General features: G+C 44.2%; 2 protein-coding genes across 5 annotated transcripts in view; both read right to left on the bottom strand.

Moving 5' to 3' along the window:
* Positions 1-4,844, bottom strand: part of sdc3 (syndecan 3) — a 35,752-nt gene extending 30,908 nt beyond the window's left edge. Inside the window, exon 1 of one of the 2 annotated variants that reach the window (XM_077548561.1) lies at positions 4,363-4,844. In XM_077548561.1, the coding sequence (XP_077404687.1) occupies positions 4,363-4,431 (69 nt within the window). In that variant the 5' untranslated portion in view covers positions 4,432-4,844. The remainder of the gene's footprint in view (positions 1-4,362) is intronic. The other variant, XM_077548559.1, reaches the window with a different exon arrangement.
* Positions 4,845-6,659: 1,815 nt separating this feature from the next.
* pum1 (pumilio RNA-binding family member 1) lies at positions 6,660-26,051 on the bottom strand. Of its 3 annotated transcripts, none has more exons than XM_077548756.1 (23): positions 25,745-26,051; positions 22,763-22,934; positions 22,364-22,486; positions 21,125-21,193; positions 19,809-19,914; positions 18,472-18,668; positions 18,187-18,359; positions 17,854-18,118; positions 17,626-17,719; positions 17,459-17,557; positions 17,248-17,390; positions 17,030-17,168; positions 16,804-16,938; positions 15,591-15,893; positions 14,262-14,504; positions 13,888-14,158; positions 12,901-13,030; positions 12,691-12,825; positions 10,922-11,059; positions 9,823-9,948; positions 8,732-8,853; positions 8,470-8,662; positions 6,660-8,133 (listed from the first exon to the last, which is right to left on the bottom strand). In XM_077548756.1, the coding sequence occupies exons 1-23, from the start codon at positions 25,966-25,968 to the stop codon at positions 8,002-8,004; spliced, it is 3,732 nt and encodes a 1,243-aa protein (XP_077404882.1). In that variant the 5' UTR covers positions 25,969-26,051; the 3' UTR covers positions 6,660-8,001. The 3 variants fall into 3 exon arrangements, with proteins under 3 accessions (XP_077404882.1, XP_077404883.1, XP_077404885.1); XM_077548757.1 differs by having other exon boundaries at positions 19,809-19,911; XM_077548759.1 differs by lacking the exon at positions 25,745-26,051 and adding an exon at positions 25,296-25,417.
* Positions 26,052-26,438: the final 387 nt, after the last annotated feature.

The raw sequence follows: 26,438 nt of genomic DNA, 5'->3' as shown, positions 1-26,438 counted from the left end.
AAAAAAAAAAAGAGCGGGCGGCAAGCGGGACGATCTAATGCGGTGACAGAGGTGGTTGCCATGACGACCGAGAGCAGGTAGCTCCGGCTGGCTCCCTCGTTCGGCCCCCGGGAATAAGCGGCGGAAAAGCCCCCCCCCCGAAACCCCCAATCCCCGCCGCCACCCTCCTTCCTCGCACCCGGCTGGCTTTTCGTGGGCGCGTTTGTGAGACGCCCTCTCATCTCCACGCTTGCCATTAACTTAACCCCTTTTCCATCCTTCCTTCCCCTCCCCTCATTATCTCCCTCTCTCCCTTTTTCCACTCCTCCTCCTTCCTTCCGCTGCCTCCATTTTCATCTCAGCCCGTCTCCGGAGAATATGTGTGCGTCTGCGTGTGCGTGTGTGTGTGTGTGTGTTGCGCTTCCCAATTACTGCAGGGGAGACGTGTGTGCGTGTGTGTGTGTGTGTTTAGTATCTGCACAAGCGGCATTTCTCCGCCCGTTTTGACCGGCCTAAATGAAAGAAGAAGAAAAAACAAAACAATCCAGCACCTCCAGGGTTCGACAGTCTCCCCGTCTGACTCACTGCGAGTATTAAAGCGTGGCACGCTATTAGCAAGTGCGTGCGTGTGTAAGATAATAACGTAATGAGCGGCTTTGAAGAGCGTTGTTACGTCCGAGCGTGCCCGCACTGGTTGACGGCGTTTTTTTTTTTTTCCATGAAAAACATTCCAAACGCTGCCAGTGTTGCTAATAAACACGTTGAAGGAAAACCATTAACAAAATGGCCGCCAAGACCAGAAGCGGGTTGATTTGGTTTGTAAACTAAGCTTAAGCGCTTGTTTTTTTGTTTACGTTAGAGTGGTTAACGCAAAATGGCCGCCAAGATGAACGGCAGGAAATCGAAACTTTGGTGTTTTTGGCTCAAGTTTGTCATTGAAATGTTCCGTTTTGTTAGCATAGTAGCATAATTGCCGCAGTCGTTTTTAAATGATTGACACCAAGTCTCTCTCTTTGTTCTTGGCGAGTTAAAAATGTGTTTTGTTTTTGTAAACGTTCAACAACATAGACATTGTCCGCTTTGTTTTTGAAACGAGCCTAGTGCGCTTCGCCGTCGATTGTTTACATTCGACTGGAATTCAAGGAAATATTGTAACGCAAAATGGCCGCCAAGACAATTGGCCTTTGGGAACCGCCACAAATCGACATTTTGTGTTTTTGGTTCAAATCTGTCATAGCAATTTTGTGTCTCGTTAGCTTAGTAGCATAATTGCGTAAGTTATTTTTAACTGATTGTGAACAAATTCCAATATTTTTGCCGTGTTAAATTTTGTTTTATTTGAAAACGTTTATTGTATATTTGACAGCAACTAAACTATTACGGGCAAAGTTTTTTGTTTTTTTTTTGTCTGACGTAGTTCCATAGCAATACGTTCTGGGATACTGAAAAAAAGTTTTGGGTCAGACAATGCTGTGAATCAAGAAAAAAAAAATAGTTTTTGGGGCTCAAGTTTGTAGCGTTTTTATTTTGAATGCAGAATTTTGTGCCTATTGAAAAATGTTTTGGGTTGTTTTGAAATGTCCAACTTTTTTTTGGTGCTCTCCGAGTATCTTGAAAAGCTGCTTGATTTTGGGACCTTTACAAATTGAGCTCGAGCTTTTACAATGAATACAGAGTGCAACTTTCCATAGCAATTTTCTTCATCGCTGATCTGACAGTTTGGAGTTTTTTTACGAAGCCACTTGGGTTGGATTTTTTGGTGGGACCTCTTACATTACCGTGAATCTGACCCTTTTCAGCGTTTTTTTTTTTTTTGTCATGAGTAGCGTGTTTTTGTTCTGAATGCAGACTGCTGCCCCCCTTCCGGGACGGCTGTTCCCAGTTTTTCCATTTGGGCCCACAAATAATACAAAACGCTTTGATGATGAATGGGAATTTCCCTCCGAGAACAACAAATTCTCATGGGACAAAAATGACGCGAGTGTTTGTGTGTGTGGTGAGGATTGGGGATGGAGGGGGTGGGGGGGGGGGTCTGAAAGCTGTCTTTCTTCACCCACGCTGACCTCAGGCCGTCGGCAGGCCCGGATATGAACTGCGATCTCTTTCATTTCCTCCATCCACAGGAAGCCCCCCCCCCAACGCCCACCCGCACCTTCACACACACACCTGAAATACCTCCGGACCCCTCCCTCGGGGGTCTTTTCTATTCTACCTGTATGTGTGTGCGTGAGGGCACTTTGCCCCCCCCCCCTCGGCTTCCTGCGTCAAATTGCCTCCCGCATTCCACACTTGGCCTCCAGCTCGCCTCGCTCAAGCTGCTCGGGATCTTTGCCGCCCCTTCTCGCTTTCGCCGCCGCACTATGGGGGGCTTTGTCTGCCAACTCTGGGGGGGCGGGGGGGGGGGGGGTCAACGGGGATTCATTGCGATCAGCGGAGGGAACACGACGCCTCGGAGGAGCCGGCCAGCACAAGTTGTTGGCATCGGTAGAGTCCCGACTTTTTTTTCTCGTGAGGCCCACACGCTGACAGATGGACAATCGGGGCTCTCATGAAGGACACACAAACAGAGACGTGCACACACACACACACACACACACACACACACACACACACGGACGGACGGACGGGCCAACCTTGGGACACGACAGATGTCTGTGGGAAAATCATGCAAAACAGCCGCACGGACATGATAGCACAAGTTGCGATAACAGGAAGTAGCCAGAAATACATTACGTGTGCACACACACACACACGTCTCTCACAAACACACACAAACTTGTGCCTCTCACACTCACTCTGCTCTCACACACACACACACACACATCTCTCTTTCCTTACACACCTGCCTCTCACACACAACTCACACACCCATACACAAATACGGCTCTCTCACACATAGGTGCAACTCTCACACATTTCTCGCATACCTCGTTGACACACAAATGTTTACACAAAACCAGAGCATAAACTTCTTTCTCACACACTCGCACGCCTATACACCTGTCTGAAGCACCCACCTCGCTCTCTCTCTCTCTCTCTCTCGACCTCTCTCTCTCACACAACTTGCTGACCCACACACACACACACATCTCTTACTCTGTCCCTCACACAAACTCCTCTCTCAAAAACACACTTTACACAGACTGTGCGTGCACGTTTCAACATCCCGACCTGCCCCCCGTGTCCGTACACTTGATGTCAGATTAGTTCAAGTCCAGGCCAGCGCGCTCTTTGCTACGCTAACCGACTGACCCCGTAATAATCCAGACGGGTGTGAGTTTGGTTGTGCGCGTGTATGAGCGTCAAAAACCTTTTAGCACTTCAAAAAAAGCACACAAAAGCACAAATCCCCCTGAGAATTCATGTTACACTACAGTCTGCTGTCTTTTATTTTAACGTCGTACTTTAAATTACATATGCTAAAAAGGTTAACCTCGAAAGTTAAACACTACTGTAAAGTCAAATAAGTTTTTTTGGGGGGGGGGCAATACATATCAAATAGCTGGACTGTTTTAATGTTAATTCTGTATTCATGTTGAACGTGAGCCTTTAAGAGGCGTGGCCTCGTGGTGAGCCGGAAATGCTCATGGTGAGTGTTCTCAATTCAGTTCATCAGCAACAAGGAAACAAAGTCATTTCATTTCTGTGGCTGGCCATGACGTCACTAACAGAACTCCCTACAAATGTGGTCTATTTTTGCCCTTTGCCTGCTTTTCTCTCAATGATTCTCTGTCTTCGCTGCCTCCTCTTCCTCCTCCACATACTCCGAGGAGAAATGCGGCTCCATCGGCAACGGAAGAAGTGGGCGTGTTGTGACGGTGGTCCCGATTTCGGGAGGGGGGCGGGTAGGAGATGTCGGGGTCCCGATGACATCATCTATCCACTTCCACGCGTGTAATAAAATGTGCCCGCTACCCCACCCACCAAACTACCAACCCCCTTCTCCCGAATTAACGCCGGGATGCGAAGCCGGCGACACAGACGCCACAAACCGCAGAGCCCGTAATCAAGCTCAATTAGAGATTACCCACTAATTACTCACTCACGCACGCACGCAAGCGTGAACGTACGTACGTACGTATGTACGTACGCGCACACGCCCGCATTCGCCCTTACGTACGGGTTAAAAAGGCTGGTGCGCGTGCGTGTGACGAGGAGGTGGCGGTAGTGGGAGGAGGGGGGTCACCGGGGGCCCACACAGGTCTGATATGTAGGTCGAGTGCAGGATTTCCTCGTTGATATCATCACTCCTGTCTCATTAATGACGCATGCGCACACGCACAAGGCGAGTCAAGTAGAAGTGGACGCGCGCGTGCACACAAAGGATCCAACATGGTGGGGTTAGGTAGGTCGCTCGGTAGGTAGGAAGGTGGGGTGACTTACCGCGGCGACGTGAGCGTGCGGCGCGGCGGCCAGCGCCAGCAGCAGCAGCAAGCCGGGCAGCAGCCTCATGCTCGGTAGCGGGGTACGCGGCCACAGCCTCCCGGTTGGTGGTAGCCGCCGCTGCCTCCTTCGAAGGGGGTCGTCGAAGCCGTCTGGGGTCCAACTTTCAGCGCGCGCCGCCGGCCGAGCTTTTAAAATCCACACACACAAAAAGAAGCCAGGCCAAGAAGAAGAAGAAGAAGAAGGTCCCCCTCCTCTTCCTGAGTTCCAGGCCGCCTCTCCCTTCGCTCCTGATAGATTTACTGGCTCGTCTCGCCTCCCTCCGGCTCTCTTTCTCTCTCTTTCGCTCGCTCGCTCGCTATCTCCTCCTCCCCCCCTCGCCGCTAAGAAGCCAGGATGTTCCGTATGGAGACGCCGCCTGGAACCGCGAGTCTGGCGGGAGGAGGGGTTGAATGAAGGGGGAAGGGTGAGAGGTGTGGGGGTTTCACGGAAGAGGATTGCCCCCTGCAGCTCGAGCAGGTACCCGCAGCGGAAGTGGAACTCTTCTCGCTCTTTTTTTTCTCGGGTTCCATGAATTTCTTGGTTGGCATTTATTTATTGATTAATTAATTAATGTATTTATTATGCGGTCAGGTGTCACAAGGATGGAGGAAGTGTAGCCCTCGTTTTTTTTTATATAGGTGGGCTTGTTTTGAATTACGTTCGTTAAAGAGGGGCGGCGACACACCTTCGCAATGAACCGCCCCCCTCTACTATCACGTGGCAAAAAGTGCCAAACTCACTCTCATTAAACCTTTTCCGCTTTTTTCCTCCTTTAGGTGGGTTCTTTGGGTATTATTTTGATTAATGAGGTACGGTTACACACCTTCGATTGAGCGAACTGCCCCCTATAGTTTACCAGGTGTTTGGAACGCACTTCCACTACGTTCATATCGTGGTTGCCTAGCAACTGGGTGGGTTGGTTGTGTGTGCTTCTTTATTTTTTTATTATTAAAGAGGGGCGGCACACACCTTCTTAGTGAAACCGCCCCTCTAACTGTTGCGCGGTGAATGTGACGAGTGCACCTCACCTCGCACGCGGAATTGAAGCCTTTCCCGCCTTTTCCCCTTCATGAATGGGTTGTTTGGCATTATTTATGTATTTATTTATTTAAAAGAGGGGCGTTGCACACGCCTTCTTTTCAGCAAACCGCCCTCTCCACCGATGCCCGGTCAGGTGTGTCAAATGCACCATCAACGACGTCAGATTTCATTTTCATGGTCGCCTAGCAACCGAGCAGGTGCTCTGGAGCAGGCGAAAGAAGGGTTTTAAAAATAGCCCCCACATTGAATTTTAATCCAGTGGATATCGCACTTAACTCGCCCCTGTCCATTATTCATTTTACCATTTCACGACACTGAGATTATTCTTATTTATTTCTATCGTGCTTCCATGACCTTACTTTGTTGTTTTTACGAGATTTACCTTGAGCAAGTGTCATAAAATTCAAGTTCAGTGATGGGGGAAACTATTTTTTTACTACCACTTTGAGAGAAGAAAAAAATGCAGATATTAAAAAAAGTGGACAATAAACTAACTGTTATTTTCCCCATTGTGGAATGAATCGTTATCTTTCAGGAAACACTCGTGTAGCGCACCACAGTTCTTCCTCTAACGCGTTGTGTTCAACGGTTTGGTTTCAATGGAACATTCTCTTGTAAAATCAGCATGATTATTTTTTTCAAAAAAATCAAATTAGAAAAGCTGTATTTTTGGTACCAAAAATGGATCTAGTAGAGTTGAAATGCAATTTCGACAAGCTCTGATGTGACATTCTGCTATAAAATAGGTACCATTTGGCTAAACATGTCCAAAAACAAGTGTATGGTTCGCACAAAACTGTATGTTTGCTGTTATTTGTCCATTTATGTCCACGGAAATACAAAAAAAATATCCACCAAACCGTAAACTACTAAAAATTGAACGATGTAGCGTTATGTTCTTGCTTTGTGTGTTGACCGTGAAGTAGATGTGTATGGCCTACTTCTGAAATCTGGTTTGTTTTCTCCTGTAAATATACGAAAAATAAGAACTAACTTGAACATATGGCATTGTGATGCTTAACAGACGTGGCTTTGTTTTGCCCTATTTTACTCCAATCACGCTTTAATACGAAGAAAGCTTCAGAGCCTCTCAAGCATCTGTGATCGATTACTTATGCCTGAACTTGTCTAGAGGTAAGAATAACGAGGCTAATTAAATCAAGGGGAGGCGTTAAATCAAGTAGGGAACAATGACGCACACACAGAAACAGAGGTTAACATTTTCAACATTTTTTTTTTTGATTTTCTTTTTTTTTTCTCTCGTTTGGTTCCAAAATAAAGATCACACAATTGTTTAGAGACAATCTACAACAGGAGTTACAAAAAATAGTTGCCCAGGCAAGTAAGCATACACAGGTTTCTGTTAACTATACACATATGGTTACAAGGTGTGCTCGTAGTAGTAAATATACACAAGGCGGCTTTTTTTTTTTAATTCCTTTTTTTTGTTTATCTTCACCCCCCCCCCCCCAAAAAAAAATGTCTGCCTCTCTTCTGACCCCCCCCCCCCCCAAAAAAAAACCCTCAAAACATGGACAAATATGATACAGCACTTACAGCACTAGAGAAACGAAAAAAAACAAAACAAAAGAATCTCCTCTGTACAAGCCGTGTTCACTCCCATCAAAAGTGAAGCGTTTCTATAAAAAGATCTAATAAAAACAAAAAAAAAACAAAAAAAGAAAGTCAGTGGGAGATATATATTTTTAAGTTAAACAGATAAAACCAAACATGGTGCAAATGTTTTTTTTTTTTTTTGTACAAGTACTATGCTGTTTAGATATAGAAAGGGCTTTGAGGGGGGGGGGGAGCAAAACTTGATATTACAATTTACAATATACAACAACGCATAACACAAACCAAAAAGTGAGAATATACACTGAAATGCACAGGTAAAGTTTTTTTTTTTTTTTTTCCCTTATTTTTTTCTCTCCTCTTCATCATCATCATCATCATCATCATCATCATCATCATACCAAAAAAGGGCGGCAAAGCACTTTTACATTACAAGGGTTTACAAATGTACAAGTATACAGTCAGAAGTATGCGTGGTCACTACTAGGATACATTATAGATACAGAGTCAACATCAAAAAACCAGAAAAACCTACAAAGTTTTTATATATATATTTATATATATATATTTATATGTACTGTATATGCAAAGATTCTACACCAAGTATACATGTTATATTTATAGAAGCAAGACCAGAAAACTCCCATGCTAAATGACGTGTAGGCTGGTTAGCTCGCTCGCTCGCGTGTGTGTGTGTGTGTGTGTGCGTGTGTGTGTGTGTGTGTGTGTGTGTGTGTGTGTGTGTGTGCGCTCGTCTACGTTTGGCTGACAAATTAAATAGTCAATTCCGAATAGTGGTAAGGGGAGCCAAAAAGTTAAATTGGAAACAAACAAAAATCATGGGAGAGGTGGAACAACACCCCCAAGTTCAGCAGGGAAGGGGGCGGGGCTATCGGGAAGGTCGGCATGGAAACGGAAGGGTTGGGGGGAAAGGATTCCTTCTTTAAGGGTTAGGACCAGATAAGGCGGGGGGGGGGGGGGTTACATGATGCCGTTGGGGGGCCCGCACAGGGGCCCCAGGTCCACGCCGTTCTTCATGTAGTACTTCTCCAGCTTGGCCAGGATGTGTTTGCCGTACGTGTATTTCCGCAGCGTGGAGATGTGCGGCCGGATCTGCAAATCACATTTGGGGAATTCATACAAATCAGCCACTTTTTTTTCCTCCTCCTTTTTTTTTTCCCCCTGGACACCAAATGTGCTTACCGTACTTTTTGGATTATGTTACTCTTTTTTTTTTTTTCTCCAGATTTTGGCTAGTCTTGCAACTCACTACTACATACTTAGGCGTGACTTGTATATATCAGATCAATGTGCTAATTGATCACAACAGACAGATATAAAAAGTCTACACACCCCTGGTCAAATGCAAGATTTTTGGGATACGCTATTTATTTTTTTTAAACTTTTCCTACTGCGAACTGATCAACTGCACTGAGGAAAAAAACGCACCTTGTGCATGACGATCTTGCGCTGGGTGGGCTCGGCCACGTCGATCATCTTCTGCACCACGTAGTTGGCGTACTGGTCCTTCATCATGGTGTATAAGGCACTGTGGGGGCCCTCGGTCAGGCTGCACACCTCGTCGATAAGCACCGCGCGCTCCGCACGGGACGCGTGCGTCACGCACTTCTCCACCACGTTACTGAAAGACGGGGAAAGAAATGAAAAACAAAAACAAAGAGAGAGAGCGAAATGCATCAACCGACTTTACCTGGCAAACTTGTGCTGGCTGAGTCCCAACACGTTCCCTCGGATCTCCGCCACGATCTTGCTCTTATCTTCGGCTCGGCCGTGTTCCAACACGTGCTGGATTACGTAGTTGCCGTACTGGTCCTGCGCAAACAAACACGCGCAAAACGAAGAATGAAAATGCAGCAGTGGCTTCTCAAAATGTGGCACGCGAGAATAAATGAATTCAATGCTCAAACGGCATAAAAAGTATATTTCTCAAGTAGTTTGTATTATTTTTTATTTATTTATTTTTTTTAAGTACAATACATTTTGTCACTGTCAAGCAGAAACATCCTATGCCAAAATTTGGTCAAGTTTACACAAAAATTGATATGCCTGTTTTTTTTTTTTTGGGGGGGGGGGGGGGTATACTATGTACCAGAGTTATTATAGTTTTGGAATTTTCATTTGAGTACGTTTTCATTTTGTTCTGTGTTTTTGTTTTTTAAAAAAAATAGTTTTCAGGGTGGTTCTGATAGTTTTAGTTTTTATTTATTTATTTGTTTATTTTTTTTAATGCTGTGTATTACGGGTGTGCAAGATTTAATAAACACAAGGGTACACTTTTAAATGTCTTTAAAATCCTCACTGAAAGGCTCATGTATTCATTACCAAAGAATCAAACGACGACGTTTCAGTTAGGTTTCGTTTTTTTTTTTTTTTTATAGCATTTTCATTGTTATTTTATTTTTAAAAAATAATAATATTTTTTTTTAGTAGTTAGTTTTAATTACCTAAAATAACCTTGGTATATGCAGATACCATTAGAACTTTTGATTTATAAAGTTTCACTTACCACAATGTCAGATCATGTGTTCTTTTCGATGCATAAAATTTTATCAGCCAACGTGTCAAACAGCCACAGTATAAAGTAGCACTGATTGTCACACCCCATCTAATAATGCCAACTATTGCCAAGGAGGACTTAATGTTTTTTTTGAAGGGGGTCATAAGTATTGGTAGCTTGCATTGGCTGCCTTCACAAGTACCCGATACCTTGAAATATGGCCTGTGTCATCATGATACCGATGCCCGGTATCGTTCCATAACAATTGTGTGTTGAAAGCGGACCTGCACGAGCTGCTCGGTGTGCTGGTGGAGCTCCTCCAGGATGGGCAGCGTCTGCTCGGGCAAGCAGTGCTCCAGGATGCGCTGGATGACTCGGCAGCCGTACGGGTGAGTGGACAAGGCGAACACCTAACGCACAACACACACACACCGTTACACTTGGACTTCAAATGGTAAAATTAAACATTTATTTATTAAAAATGTATTTAACTCTTTGACTGCCAGACGTTTTCAGAAACGGGATGTCGCCAGTGCCAGCCGATTTTAAGCATTTTGACTGATCTTTCAAGGTCCACAGAAAATTTTGTGTTTGGACTATGGAAACACACATGCTACCAAATGAAAGATTGGACTCTCATCTTTCATCAGAAAAAAAAAGTTTGTTTCTACCTTATTCCATTTTTCAGTAATCAACAATAGAAAATGGTTAGTTTCACCTCTGTTTTGAAACAAACGTCTTTTAACGTCTTTGGCACTCCTCCATAGGATTTTACTAAACGTTATTTAACGTTTTTGGCAGTCAAAGAGTTAAAAATATATATATAAAAAAAAATAATTTAAAAAAAAGCGAGCGCAATGATGATGACATGTCAAATCGGTAAAATTACTGAATAAACAATACTGAGCTCTCCAGAAGAGAGAAAAAAAAAAAAGGTAAAATTAACTCATTTGTATAAAATAGGCTTTACAAAACGACTTTCCTGTATGGAATTTTTTTTATTATTTTTTGACTGACTTTCCCCCCCCCCCCCCCATGAGTAGGAATGTACGTGCGTGTGAGCAAATGCACTTTTTCTACTTTTCAAACATCCATAAACATAATGTTGTTGCTCCATTTGAAAACGCAGCCCACACCCGGCGCCACCGCCACGGGGAAGGTGAAAACAAAAGTCCTCACGCTACACAAACAAACCCGAGTCGCAAACACACGCAAAGCAAACCTGAGACAGACACACACAGTTAAACAAAACAAAACAAATGTTCCTCCGAGTGTGCTTGTTTTTAGCACGCTATGCTAATGACACAGTTCGCAAATCAACAGAAAGCGGGCGATGGTGGTTTGTGTTGCCACGGCAACACAGTGTTGTGTTTGTGTTGCTACCTGTCCCTTGAAGGCGTCTATGATGAAGTGCAGCGCGTGCGGCTGCACACACTCGATGCACTTCTGCACCACGTGGTTGCCGTTCTGGTCCTTCACGCACTTGAGCACGTGGCCGTCCAGCTCGCGCACCATCTCGCTCTGCCGGAGGAGCAAAAAAGACAAGTCATCGTTGGACACAAATCAAATAGTGTCTTCGAGCAGGTTTTTTTTTTTTTTTTTTTTTAATAAACAGGAGCTTAAGTGTAGCCAACAAACTGCGGTGTGCTTTGAACAGTCGCCCTGGAGAAAACAACTAGTGAGCTCCATTAGGGACGAGATGGATACATCACAAACACGCCCTAGCGGGTCTTGGCCCTAAAATGTAATGAGTCATTTAAAAAAAAAAAAAAAAAAAACGGGGGGGGGGGGAGCCTGTGATGTTTAAACACACACTCGCTTTCTTGGCACCAACAGTTATGAATTAGCATCGTGAGTCAAGTAGCACAAAAACCTCAAGTGCTACTCCTTGTCTGTTATTTAACCTTCCTGTTTTGTGACCAGATGGACCCATTTTTAAAGGGGAAGACAACGCCAAAAATGTTTCTGTGACAATAATATGTTCTAAATATGCTATTGTTTAACTCTTTGACTGCCAGACGTTTTCAGAAAAGGGATGCCGTGGGTGCCAGCCGATTTAAGCATTTTGACTGATCTTTCAAGGTCCATAGAAAATTATGTGTTTGGACTATGGAAACACACATACTGCCAAAACAAGATTGGACTCTCATCTTCCATCAGAAAAAAAAAGTTTGTTTCTACCTTATTCCGTTTTTGAGTAATCAACAATAGAAAATGGTTAGTTTCACCTGTTTTGAAAAAAAAAACGTCTTTTAACGTCTTTGGCACTCCTCCATAGGATTTTACGAAATGTTATTTAACGTTTTTGGCAGTCAAAGAGTTAATATTGCGCTGGTGGAATACGAGTTAAGCAGCAAAAAGCAGCCATTTGTATCCATCTCAGGGGCGGCCATTTTGACACTTGATGTCGACTGAAGGCTCAGCGGCAAGGACCAATCACAGCTCGCTTGTTTTCTGAAGCTGAGCTGCGATTGGTTGTCGCTTGAGCAGCTGTGATGCCATCTTCAGCCGACAGCAAATTGGCAAAATGGCCGCCCCCTGAGATGGATAAAAACAGCTGCATTTTGCTGCTTAATTCTTATTCCACAAATGAGACATGAATCAGAAGGTCATGTTTATTAGTGAGGTCACACATAACATTGTTAACTCTTTTACTGCCAAAGACGTTAAATGACGTTCTGCAAAAACCTACGGAGGAGCGCCAAAGACGTTAAAAGACGTCCTCCCATTTTTATTTTTTTTTTTTTTTGAAACGGGTGCTGGGAAGGCTTGCGGAGCTCTCCTGAAAGTTTTAAGCAGGTTTTTTGAGCCTAGTGACTATTTTTGGCCCCTAGAGGGCAGCGATGACTCTCTTGTTTCCATAGTCCAAACACAACATTTTCTGTGGACCTTGAAAGATCACTCAAAATGCTTAAATCGGCTGGCACTGGCGACAACCCGTTTTTGAAAACGTCTGGCAGTCAAAGAGTTAAGAAATGTTTACGGTTGACTTACACTTTTAAATTCAAAACATTCTTTTTTTTTTTTTTTTTAAACATTCTTTTTATTCTATATACTTTTCTTGACATTCTTGCTATTTCATGGACGTTTCGATAACCGCTAAGTGTTAAGTTGTTGAAATGTCGTCTATTGTGTGCACGCGCGCTACTCACAATGACCTGCTGATCGGACGGGATGAACTCCAGCGCCTTCTGGATGACCCTGCAACCGTACATCTGCAGCGCCAGCGACAGGACGTGGCCGCGGATACGCTCGGCCAGCGCCAGCTTCTGGTCCAGGCTGCCAAACTGCACGCAAAATCAAGTCTACATCTTCTGCTATAACACACACAAAAAAAAAAAAAACACACGCATGGAGTCTACCTCGAAGAACTTCTGGATGACGTAGTTGCCAAAGACGTCCACCATGAGCTGGTAGGCGGCCTGCAGGATTTCACTGAAGACGAGCTGACGCTCGGCCGGACTGGCTCGTTCCAACTTTAACTGGATGAACCTGTGCGAGGCGATCCAGACTTAGCTTAGCATGCTGCTAACGTCCTAAAAGTCTATGGAGCATTACCGCTGGAAGGGTGACGCGGCCCATGATGGATGCCAGGCAAAATGGCAGATAAGGAAGCCAGCGATGATGATAGGCAAGGAAAAGACATGTTTGGAGTGAGCAGACGCTGCGTCATGCTGGATAAACACTCGATTGAAACACATGGCAGGCTCTGGAGAAAGCTACTGTGGTCTGTGGAATTCATCACACCTACAGTCAGTCCGCTCCAAGATGAGCAAAACGTGTAAATTAATGCACATTTTGACCAATTACTCCATCACTTAAAACAATATTTTGAATTGTTGTAAAGAACATGTGAATGTGAATGTGAATGATCCACTGTAGTGTGCATGTCTGAGTTGTGTGCCTTTCAAAGTTCCAGGCCAGGCTTGGTGAGTGACGTGGGTGGCAGCGGACATGAGTCACAATACTGTCTGCTCCAAGATACGGAACACTGATTAATCAATCGCACGATGCTAGCTAGCCCTTTTATTGGGCCCTTGAATGTACTTTTATTATCTCTACCATGTTAGCTTTTTATAAAAAATGCCAAAATGACACGAGTCTCAAAAGCTACGCGGTCATCCATTTCAAAACCCTCAAAAATCAACAGGTGCACCCAAAGTACTTATTAAAATCCGTGAAATAATGCTAAGCTGCAACATAATGCTCACGTCATGCTACAAACATAAAAGCTATGCAGTCACATTTTGAATCCGTCAAAATAAACATACAACAAATGTTCCATCTGCAAAACATAAGGAAGGCATGCTGCTTATTTCACCAACATGCTAATGTCGCTAAGCGCTAACCTGCTGCCGTGCTGGTCCTGGCTGAACTCCATGATGTGTCCGGCGATGTCGCGCAGCTGCAGGTTGGGGTAGCGGTTGTTGCGGAAATCCTCCAGGAGGCGGCTGCGCCCCGACGGCATCACGTCCGACATGCCGTAGCGTAGCCGCGACGACGGGAACAGCTGGCTGCTGGGGGAGAAGAGCGACGAGCCGGAGCTGGCGGCGCTGCGGTACTTGGCTTCGGCGCCCGGGGCGGCCGAGATGAAGCGCCCGCTCCCGTTGGTCAGGCCCCCTGTAAGGGGACGTCGGACATTTGTAAATTGAACTGGACACAAAAATGGAAAGAATGGAAAGCCTGTGCTGTAGCCCACAACATTTGTGGGTAACCCGCCTACCCAAATTGAGGTTGGACGAGGAGCTGTGGTTGGAGAGCGAGGGCGGTGGGGTGAGTGAGTGGGACGGGCCCTGGTTGGGCAGCGGCATGCCCACCGGGCCGGGCGAGGGGCTGAAGCCCAGCGTGCCGTTATAGAAGCCGCCGTGGCCGATGGGCGTGAGGCTGGAGGGCGTGCGCTTGTATAGCTCGCTGTTGCCTGTCAGTGAGTCGCGCCGAGAACCGCTGCCGCCGCTCGAGTTGGCCACTAGAGGGGGGCAGAGACAACACTCCCGTTAAAATGCAGGTCAAGTATAAATAGATTTAACATTAAGATACAAATAAATATATGAATAAGGAAATGTCAATGCTCTATTTTTTTATTACATATTTAATTATTTTTAAATGTAATATATTTTTCAATTCTTAATACATCACAAATGTTTAAAAAAAATACAAGTAGTAAATATATTTACATAAAGATAAAAATAAATATGAAGGAAATGTCAATGCTCTATTTTTTTATTACATATTTAATTATTTTAAATGTAATATATTTTTCAATTCTTAATACATCACAAATGTTTAAAAAAAATACAAGTAGTAAATATATTTACATAAAGATAAAAATAAATATGAAGGAAATGTCAATGCTCTTTTTTAATTGCATGTTTAACATGTTTTTTTTTTTAATTCTTGATACGCCACAAATGTTTAAAACAATACAAGTAAATATATTTAAATAAATATGAATAAGGAAATGTCAATGCTCTATTTTTTTAAAATGTCATATTTAATTATTTAAAAATTATTATATATATTATTTAATTCTTGATACACCAAAAATATTCATGTATCAGTAAGACTTGCAGCTTGCTTGAAAATATTCTTAAAATGCTACTAAAATCCTTTTTTATTTATTTATCTTTTATACTCAACATTTCCTAGCTTAAATTGAGCCAAGTCACGTTTTACATTTTTTTAAAAAGCAGGCAACAAAAAGTGAATAAAATAGCATCTTCTGCCATCTAGTGGAAACGCATGAAACTGTTCCACGTTGCGAACATAAGATGGATAAAACAAAGACAAATTTGTAATTGATAATATTCAATCCACATAAATGTTTTTTGTACAACACATGCATGTTTAAGCATGAATAAAAAATGTATTGAAAAACAAACAAACAGTGTTTGTAATTATGTATAGATGCCACCATAAACATCAACACCATGTATGTAACATGTAAACAACTGCATTCAGGAGTTAAATTAAAGTTTTAAAAAATATATTTAAAAAAAAATACTTTCTCGAAATTCCCACTTGACAAAATGCAAAGAACGAAAACTGTTCCTACCTGCCGTACCGAAGCCTCCCAAGGTGGCCCCCAGCGTGGCGCCGAGGGAGGAAGATGCTTGTTGGCTGAAGCCCAGTGAAGCGGAACCCGGGCCAGGCTGGCCGGAACCCTGCGAGAAGAGCGAGGAGCTCTGCGAAGACGAGCTGAGCGAGGATGAGCCGTAAAAGGAGCTGCCGCCCAGCGGGCCGCCGCCGGGGCCGCCCTGCTGCTGGGGCTGCTGGGACGTCATGGCACGGAAGGGGCCGTTGGCGCCGCCGCCCAGCCCGCCGTTGGCGCCGCCCGCCGAGGCCGCCGCGGCAGCAACTGAGAGCAAAAGTACACAACCCTTGTAAAGAAAATGGCACATTTTTGCCTTTTTATGCATATTAATATCAAATATAAAGCCTATGAAAAAAATGTATAATAATCACTGAGTGAGCTGAAATTGCACCCAATTGTCCAAAACATGTTGAAGTTCAGATTGGCACCGTCCAAAATTTTTATGTGGAAAACTAATTTTTATGTTACACGTGAGTAAAAATGTCCACATTTTGGCCCATTGACTCCCATTATGAATCATAATTTTTCATGTTTTTTGGAGGCACTGTACACCTGATGTGAATTTCCCGCGATGACCCAATTTATCCCTTCACTGGGGCATCAACGAAACATTTTTTTTATTTGACTTTAGAGTCATAAAAGCCATAAAACACCAGATGGCGCTAGAAAGCTAATGATCATTTTTGGTTGCGCTGACTTAACCTGTGAGTGTGTGTGGACGCAGTAACAGTGAAGTCCAAACTGGGCATCAAAAACAAATAAATAAAAACTATATATGTATGGATAGGTCTGATGCCAGTCAACATTTTGAGTGGCAAGTAAAAAAAAAATATTCAGAAATGACTTGATATCACACTTCCAATAGTGAGCCAAAATTTGGCTCATTTTACTTATGCGTCGTAAAAAAAAAATTAACCTTACGAGGGTTTTGTTTCTCAGAGAGATAGAAATAATATTTGCGCAGTTTGAATGTTGGAAGGTGACATTTGAATTTTTCCAGGTTGCAGTAGTGGTATTTGATTGACAGTCGACAGCTTAATTTTTCGCGATTTTGACACCTCATTTTATCAACATACCAGCATTTTTAATCATTCAAATCTGGCAGGATTGCTAGCAACACTGCGCTCGCTCGGTGGTGTGTCACGTTGACAAGAAATATTCATTTTCACTTCACCTGCTTGCGCAGCAGAAGGCGAGATGATGACGGACGCGGGCGCCATGAGGCGAACGGGGCCGCTACGAGCTCCGGTGTTGACCACCAGGGCGCCCGTCTGGTCGTAGTAGGCTGCGGGGGCCAAGACCGGATAACCTGGCAGGGGGGATGAACCAAAAATCAGAAAAGCAAAAGAGCACTACGGCCAAGGGCAATAAAACGAAGCGATGTGTTTCAGCAGACTCACCCGGCACTCCTGCCGCCAGCCCCTGCCCGAAGGCGAGGGCGGAGTTGACGGCCGCCGTGGCAACCAGCTGCTCGTTCTGCTGCCCTTGCTGCCCCTGGCTGGGCGTCAACGGACGCTGGTTGCCTCCCGCACGCATCACCTTCAAACGGGAAAAAAAACAAAAACATTGTCAGCAAACGACTTCACATGCGGCCCGAATGAACATTTGGAGGACTGACCTGCTGTTGGTTCTGCTGACCCTGGCCTGCCGCCTGCTGATTGGCTGAGTTGTTGGCGGCGGCCGCCTGCTGTTGAAACAGATTGGCGGGGTACACGCCCCACGGGGTAACGCCGTAGTACTGAGGAGGCATCACCGCCGGACCTACAAACACACAATTTGTGAGCCGAGGAAATTTTATTAAACAACGTGTATCGAGCCCGAAAACTTACCGAGAGTAGCCGCCGCCGCTAGTCCCGCCGCGTAAGGGTCTGTACCCGGCGGCGCGGCGCTGATGATGTAAGGGTTGGGCACAAAGGCGGGGGCCAGACCTGAAGATGACAGGTTCGACATCAGGAAGCCATAATATCATCTTGACTTTTTGTTGTCATTTTCCAACCTATGTGCGGCTGCTGTGCCGCCGCCAAAGCGTATTGTTGCTGCTGGGCGGCCGTCAGCTGCTGAACGGCGAGAGCGTTGTTTCTCTGGAAGAGCTGCCGGACAGGAGAAGAGAAACATATTAGGAGGGTTGGGCAATATGGTAGTTAATAAAAAAAATTAATAAAAATATGAGGTCTCGCAGCTCTACGTATGAACATGTTTTATTAGCGCAAATAGACACACAAACCTGCTGCTGGCTGGTGTAATCAAAAAGTCCGACGGTGGGCGCCGAGTCCATCTGCATCTGCGAGTTGTAGTCGAACTGCAGCGGCTCCATCACCGACTCCATGGGGTCCATGGCCACGCCTCCCTGGTCCACGCCCGGGAAGTCCTCGGGCGGTTTTGGGCCCCCGCCGCCGCCGAGGGGCGTCAGCCCGTCCATGCCGACGCCCCCCGGACCGCCCAGCAGGTCCCCCTCTGGGCCCGGCGGCTGCATGTTGCCCGGCGGGCGGCTGCGGGAACGACAACGTTGACGCCCAAAAGCATTGGCTTGCCAAGAAGCCGCCGCCGCGAGACGTACCCGAACTCTTTGACGTCGACGTCCAGTCCGTTCTGCACGGGAAGCCCGTTGGGGTTGATGACGTCGTTGATGACGTCGACCTCCACCTCCGCCAGCTCTTTCAACTTTTCCGCCTCAAACGTCGCCTTTGGCTTCTCCCGCTTGTCCTCCACCACCTCGCCGTCACGTTGGCCCTGTGGCGCACATGATTCAAAAAATGCACCTTTAAATCATTTCTTTGACTTGCAGGAAGCCAACATGCTCATTTCAGGCAACTTCCAGAAACACAAAATGCCGGAGACTCACATAAGGTCCTTTCCTCAAGCAGGAGTCCAGCTTGTCTGCGGGCGAGGAAGACAGCACGTACTCCACCATGCTGACGCCCAACCCGCCGCTCTCGGACCGCGGCGACATGACGGAGCCCACGCCCACTTCGCCGCCGCCGCCATGGAACCCCTGACCGGGTCGGCGGGACACCATGATTGGCTGAGACACCGAGTGGTCTGCGGGAAACACAAGGGGCGGTCAAGTAACTGAAGAAAATGATTATCTGCTGTCACAGTTAACTCATTCACTCCCGACCATTTTCACTGAAGCAACCCCTTTCGCTCCCGGCTGTTTGACTGGATTTGGACTGATTTTGCAAGGCCCACAGAATATTGTGTTCTATTGCTATAAAAACATGGAACCTACCGGAAGAAAGATTAGAGTCTCTTCTTTCACCAGGAAAAAAAGTATACTTCTGTTTTGCAGCAATTAGCATTAGAATATAGCTAAGTTTCATCATTATTCACAAATGTGTTAAAAACAGTTGGGAAAATATCTTGTTGCAACATGGCCCTGGTTGATCTCTAATACTCTCCTGCCACCTGCTGGCCGTTTTTGTAATAATTACCATTGCTTTAATGGTCTCTCATAAAAATCGTATAAATAAGTCTTTGGGACAGTTAAAATATTAAAATATTTTGGGAGCAAATGAGTTCATGAATCCAGAGCAGATGAACAAAAATCAAGCATGAATTTCCATTTTAAAAACACATTCACTTGAAATTGTAGACAATGAGCTAAGGACGAATTCCAATTAGTTTGTATAATTTAATGAGATTTTCATATTGCCATTCATAACATATCTTTCCATTTTAGTTGATGCCCAAAGCATTTCCTTTATATTAGGGACGGGCAAGTACCGGTACCAGGTATAAGGCCAATGCCAGGCCTTATTTCAAGGTATTGGTGCGTCCGACGCCGTCTTGCAGCTGTTTAGGAACCAGAAAGTCTAATAGAAAATGATTGCCATTGTGCAATTTTAAGGAAAAATACTATAACGGGATGCAGGGTTTCCCCCAGTGCTTTAAAAAAAGGCCTCAACTAGGCTTTTATTTTAGTTTTGGAAAAGGAGAATGATGACAATAACATGAGTAGCCTGCATTTGGTTATGGACCAAAGCGGCCCAAAAAAAAGGCCCCGGATATTCCTGAAAGTGATACACCAGAAACCTCATATCATAACTGATGCTCCTACTTTTTACATCCAGCGTTTGATCTTAGCGTCCATAAATAGACTTCCAGAAAAATCAAGTGTGTGATTGTTTTTTAGCGATTTCTCAGTGTTCTTGTGCAAAAAGAATCCAAATGTTCCTCTACCTGAGGCCCCCCATGCGCTGTCCCTCCACTGGTCCAGGAAGATCCCCTTCGGCCCGTCCTTCCCGGAGTCGTCCGTCTCCCAGAACTTCTTGCCGGTGAGCAGCTGCTGCAGGGGGGGGAAAAAAAACAGTCAAATTTGAATTTAGACCGCAAACAAACAAACAAAAAAAAAATCATTTGTGGGCTGGATTTACACTGCATGGTTCAAGTCACAATTACGATTATTTGGTCTCGAGTGGCACAATTGAGAAAGGCATTATCGAAGCCTCACAAGAAAAAAAAAGAAGGAATTGTCTTCAATGACACGCTAAATACGGTATTAACAATAATTGCAACATAAAACAGTAAAAGTTAGTTTGAATTGTTATCACGTTTATCAGTAAATTGTTTCACTTCGATGTGTAAGTGTGGCATTTGAAAGGCCTGGGGGGGAAAAGCAATAAAAATATATTAATAAAATAAAATAAATATTGGACAAAAAAATACTACAAAATTAATATTTAAAAAAAAAAAATTAAGAAATTTTTACAAAAATATTTAGCAGAAAAAGAGTACCAAAAAATCCACATAATACGCAATATTAGATTAGGTAAAAAGCTGAAATATTACAAATAAAGTAAATCCATTTGGTTTGAAAAAATATAAAAAGTAGTTTTTAAAACCATATAAAACACTAGACAAAAAATATCAATGAGTGCAAAAGAGAGAATATTGAAATACTTGAGTGATCAAAAACAGCACACAAAAATAACAAAATATATTAAAATAAAACATTATGCATAAAATACAAAAGTATTGAAAAGAAAATTAAATAATATAAAATAAGTAGTACAAAACATTAAAAAATATATATATATTAGATAGTACAAAAATTGGACGGTAACGTATGCTTCTTTTTTTTCAACCTAACAAACATAATTACTGTGCATAAAATGAAAAAGAAAATACCAAAAATAATACAATTGAACACAAGAAATTATTGGGGGGGGGGGGGTGAAATATTAGAAAGACTCTTTGGTTGCCGAAAATATTTAATTAAGTCAAAAAATGTTTTTAGTCAAGTCGAGAATTATTCAGAGTCCCAGAGTGGATGAAGTTGAATAAAGCCAACTAAAAGTGTTTTTCGGCTTCCTGTCTTTCCTCCAATCTTGTTATTCTGGAAAATCAAAGGCCAGTTTCCTGTTCCTGTTTGTCAAGTCTGCGGTTAGCCAGGGAGGGATTGGCCAAGGTGCCGAGGCCACCAGTCAGCGCCGATCAGCAGACGCCTCCAAAGAAAACGACAAACGCACAACGTTTGCAAAGCGTGCCGCTCTCACCTCTCCCATGGCGCGGCCCTCCAATGCCAGAGCCTGGAAGTCGTGGTTCAACTCGTCCATGGAGCGCACCTGAGGACCAGAAAGAAAGAAAGAAAGAAAGAAAGAAAGAAGTGTACTTTTGAGTTTCTTTTTAAACAGAGTGAATACCGCATATCTCATCCGACTGGGAAGAAGTCATTACAGCTACTAACATTATTATTTATACAAAGGAGGCATTTACTTTTGTGGTGCTGGTGAACACAACATTGTGGTGCAACCACACATCAAAGTCACCTGGAACGCAAATTGCCATAAAAATTTTTTTAAAAAAAAGCTGTTTAATATCTGTCCATGAAATGAAGTAATTACAGATACAACTTGTTTTATTTCCACGAGGGTGGCATCTATTTTTGTAGGACAGAAAGACAACATTGTGGAGCAACCAAAAGTCAGAGCTAAGTGGAAAAATCATTTATTAATCGTTTACTTCCTGTATTATAATTTAATAATAATAACAACAACACCATGTCTTTAATAGCCGTCCATGAAGTGAGGTTATTACTAGCCGGTCTATTTGAGGAAGGCATTTATTTATGATACATGTATGCAGACAACATCATGGAGCAAGCACATGTCAGAGTCTACTGGAACTCTCACCCATCGCATTTCTTTAATGCCCAACCTATAAACTGGGGGTCACCAGTTACGCCGCCGTCTATTTGAGGGAGGTGTTTATTTATGCAACATGGACAGCGACAACATTGGCTGCATTGAGCACGTCGTTCTGCTTGGGAGCAAATCTTCATTCAAAACTGCATTTGTAATGCACATAAACTGAAGGTCATGACACTTACTACGAAGTCTATTTGAGGGAGGCATTTTTTTGACGTAACACATTCAACTTGGTAGGTGCTGCTGTTTTGGCCAGTAACCAAATTAAGTCTTAATAAAGGCTATGACGTGACAATTACCGCTTCCCCCCCCCCCATCGAGGTGTCTATTTGAGAGTGGCATTTATTTATCAAACACACACTTCAACATCATTGTGGTGCGACTGTTTAGGCGCCTCTATAGATGCTGCTGTTTTGGTCAGCAACATAGCGAAAACATGCTCAACGCTCTAATTTCCTTGCATTAAAATGAGATGAATTACAGATAAACTAATCGATAAAATTGCTCAATCTCACAGTGGTGACTTCAATTGTGCTAAAAGTAAACATAGTGTTTTGGAGGAATAATCGTCCACACACACACACACACCTGGCTGTCATGAATGTTGTCCCCAGTGGGCCAGCGGTGTTTTCCAGGCTGCTCGCCGTGCTGCCGCTGGAAGAAGTAGTCCACCATGGCGTCATCCTGGGAACGTCCGGCACCTGACACACCCTGAACGGACAAAATGGCGGGGGGGGGGGCACACATGCACGGACGCAAGACGGGGTTAACAAGGTATTGACAGTGGCGCCCCACTGAGGTTTTTCGACTTTACCCCGCCAACCCCTGATATATTTTTTGGCGAATTGTGTTATTACCTTTCTGCAGGAGTAAAACTATATTTAAAAATATATATATATATGATCAATCTATATTGAAACTTTCCACCTTCAAATGGGGGCTCACTACAAAGACAATGTGACGGACGTTTTCTTTTCACGGCGTTACCTGCTGGCTGGGCGGCGCTGCCTGAGGGGTGTGCCCGGCGGGAGGGGCGTGTCCTCCGCTGCTCAGCACCACGGGCATGCTGCTGGGAGACGTAGTTCTATGGTGGGGGCTGAAGGAATCCTGCCAGAGTACTGCTTTCCTCTTCAGCACACGCTGCTCATTCCACCACAGCCTGGCCAGGGGAGCAACAAAACAAGCGTTACGCCGCGACATCACCGTGTGAATCGCTAAAAAGCGCATTCAAGTAGAAAGGCGGCGGTGGCCGGGCGGAACGCGGCGTTTCATTGGGACTTTGAAAGCAGGCGATATTCTTGAAGACTAAAATCAACGACACTGGATCAACATTAGCTTCAGTTGTTGTTGGGGGTTTTTTTTTTTTTTTTACACCACAAGGAGAAATGTGATGAACGTTTCATACCACGATTATAGGGAGCATAATGATGGCAGTTATTTGTGTTATCGCACTGTTGCTAATAGGAATGAGCCGCAACATTTGCTAATGGGAGCAAGTGAACAAGAACTTGCACAACAGCCAAAGCAAAAGTGCTGACAATATGACAAAAACATCTAAAAATACAATACATTTTCGACAGCAATTTAACAATGTTGAAGAAAAGAGTATTACATTATTAGAAGGGAACTATGTTAACAAAATACATATAAATATTCAAATTTGAAAAAAATAAAAACATTACCAGAAAAATCAAGGAAAATGGGACAATTAGCCAAACATATTAAAAGGTCATAAATTATTCTAATAGTGTACTGCAAAACAGTAAAAAATTACAAATATCACAACAAAATATTACACAAAATAAGTAACACGTAAAATACAAAAATAAAAACTAATTAAATGAAAAATACGAGGGAAAACGAAGGAGATGAAAAACATAAGAAATAAATTAACAAAAATTACGTATTAGAATCGCGAAAAATACAAATTAGATGAAAATGAGACAAAATATTAAAATAGGCCCCAACTATTAGAGAGTAGAACAAAAACAAGAAAACTAATATGCTAAAAAATATTAGACAATAAATGTAAACAAAATAATCAGATGAAAAATTCTAAACAAAACAAATGTGTTTGTTTAGAAATACATAATTGGAAAAATGTGCAAATTATAAAATAACACAAAAAAATTGATCTAAAATAAAATATAGCAATATTAAAATACAGTATAACTATTTTTGCCATTTGTTTATTATTGCAACACGCAGTGGGCTGAGAGAAGCGCCATGAGTACTACCCTCAGAGATGCAAAGTACACTACTAACGACAATTACAATTCTAAACTTCAACACTAACAACTAACTTTTTTTTTTTTTTAGTTTATCACAAACCCTTTCATTCATAAACCCACTGAAGTTGGACGATGGATTGACCCAATTGTTTAACTTCCTATCTTTTCCAAAAATCATTGCTGTTCTTTTAAATCCCGAAGACATGGAAAAGATTCACAAGATAGTGAAAATAATGCTACCCAACATATGAGGTACGAACATTTGCATGGTGAAAATATTTGGGAGAAATTTAGAAAATCACTTGGAAGCAGGACAATAGTCACACGTTTCAGCAGTTCTTGTTCATTACACATGCATAAATAAACATGTAACAGCGCACTTAAAACAAATGCACTTGAGAATAACAGTACACCCTTAGTTTATAATCATTTTTCTGTAATAAATTGTGCTGAGGTGCATCTTCAAACGGCACTGGAGGTCATTCTGAAAGTATCCCCTTTAAAGGCATCGGTTTATGGGCACTCACCTGCTCAATCTGATTAGATGCAAAACAAAATGTCTGCCTTGACAATGATAACAATGCTCACTTTTTGTTGTGATTCATGCAGCCTGGCAGATGGATGCTGAGCAGGTTAAACCCCCAGCCCAAATGATGCATCACGCACGGGACAATCGTCTTTTACACCCCCTCACACCTCACCTTATCCCTTTTAATCGCTTTTAATGGGGGGGGCACCAGGTTCATATTAGGGCCTTAAAGGCACTTAGCCATTATGTTCCATTTCATTAGCATGTTAGCCATCTTCAGACACACACACCCCCTTTTGATGACAAAAGACACAATTTGACTGTTGATTTAAAAATATGGTAAAACACGACAAAAAGGTTCAACTGCGCCACCCAAAAGAAGCTTTGATACAAGTGTCAGGTATTTTTACGGCTACGGCGACGAAGAGGCAGCTAGACAAACACCCGGAAATCCACAACACTCGGGTCATTCGCCAACATGACATGCTTGCAGCACCCGGAAAAGGGGGGCGATTCCCTGGTTGAAAGCCACCGAGAACCGGGTGGTCTGCTGGAAGTCCACCGGTCAATATATCCATATCATGTCTCCACCACCAGCTACGTTGACGGGGTGTGACAATACAGGTTAGCTTGCCCAGGCACTCACGTTTGTCTGTCCCGTTCCACGGCGGACATGACACAACAAAAGCAGGCTGAATGCGCACCGGCGCCGACAATCAATAACCGAGGCGTTCATTCGCACGTATGCGGGTTCACTCACGCCAGAAGCAGCTTTTGCAAGAGAAAGGCTCGCTCGCTCGCTCGGTGTGTCCGGTGTCTTGCAACAATAACACGGCCTGCCCCCCTCCTCCTCCGACTCCACACCGCTTTCAGCCCCGGGTGAACCGGCGACCAAACATGGGCGCCAACGTGTGTTTTGTAACAAGCGGCGGCGGTGTTGGAACAAACGGCCGGGCGACGGGGCTCTCTCGCCGGTGTGGCCGGGCAGGTACTCGTGACGCGGGTGCTAACAAAGGCCCGCGAGCTGTCTGGAACGGAAGACCCACACAACGGGAAGAAAGGGGGGGTGGAGGCAGTAAGCTCGGGAGGCGAGTCGCCTCCGTCTCACAAAAGACACTTCTTCAGCCCCGTCATGGTGATAATATCCGCACCGGTACGTAGCTAAGCGGCGTGCCGTGGTATCGCGAGCGGTCAGCGGGCGATACTCACCGGCGGAGAGGGTGGATGGTGACGGATTTCGGCCCCAGTTTCTCTCTGACGCCCCAGGATTTCACTCCGACAACATGGCGGCTCGTCGGAGGAGTAGGCGCGAGCGCTGCATGATGGGAAGGGACGGGAGAGAGCGTGCGGTTCATTGCGCCAACCGGGGAGGGGAGGGCCGCACCGGGGCCCGCTTCCTTTGTTGGGCCGTGTGCTGTATTTATGGACCTCATTCACGCCGTTTCTCAATGGAGAAATACTGTACATTCATTCTTGTACCGAAGCGGGGTGTCCCGACATAACGCCATACTCGTCGGAGTAGCATCAAGCATGCCTCACACTTCTGTGCATGCGCAGTAGGAAATGACATAACGGGTTGGGTTAGGGTACGGCAGGCAGCTATACGGGGTTTTATGCTATTCTGACGAGCTATGTTGATCCGACAAGAACAGGGGCTGTGGCGCCGACAACCTGTTTTTCTCAATCTCACTGTACTGAGGAAAACACGACACGTTATCTAATTTAATCGAAACAAAACCATTGTTATTGATGGTGGGGAGGGCTGTCTCCAGGTAACCAGGTATCAGGCAGCCATGGCAACGTGCTGCGGTCAGACACAACGAACGTCACTCAGGGCGCCCTCCTTCCAAAAATAAATAAATAAATAAAAAGCCCAAAACAAAAGCCTCATCCCGGCCACTTG

This window comes from Vanacampus margaritifer, chromosome 17 (assembly GCF_051991255.1).
Source record: "Vanacampus margaritifer isolate UIUO_Vmar chromosome 17, RoL_Vmar_1.0, whole genome shotgun sequence".
NCBI lineage: Eukaryota > Metazoa > Chordata > Actinopteri > Syngnathiformes > Syngnathidae > Vanacampus > Vanacampus margaritifer.
This window is presented reverse-complemented; position numbering and strand designations above follow the sequence as displayed.

Bases quoted from the DNA above. Each gene is read 5' to 3' on its own strand.
- pum1 (XM_077548756.1), bottom strand. From the start codon at position 25,968: ATGAGGTCCATAAATACAGCACACGGCCCAACAAAGGAAGCGGGCCCC. The intron at 14,505-15,590 runs GTAGGAACAGTT...GCCCCCCTCTAG, and splicing joins GGGAGGCTTCGGTACGGCAG to TGGCCAACTCGAGCGGCGGC. The intron at 14,159-14,261 runs GTAGGCGGGTTA...GTCCCCTTACAG, and splicing joins CTCGTCCAACCTCAATTTGG to GGGGCCTGACCAACGGGAGC.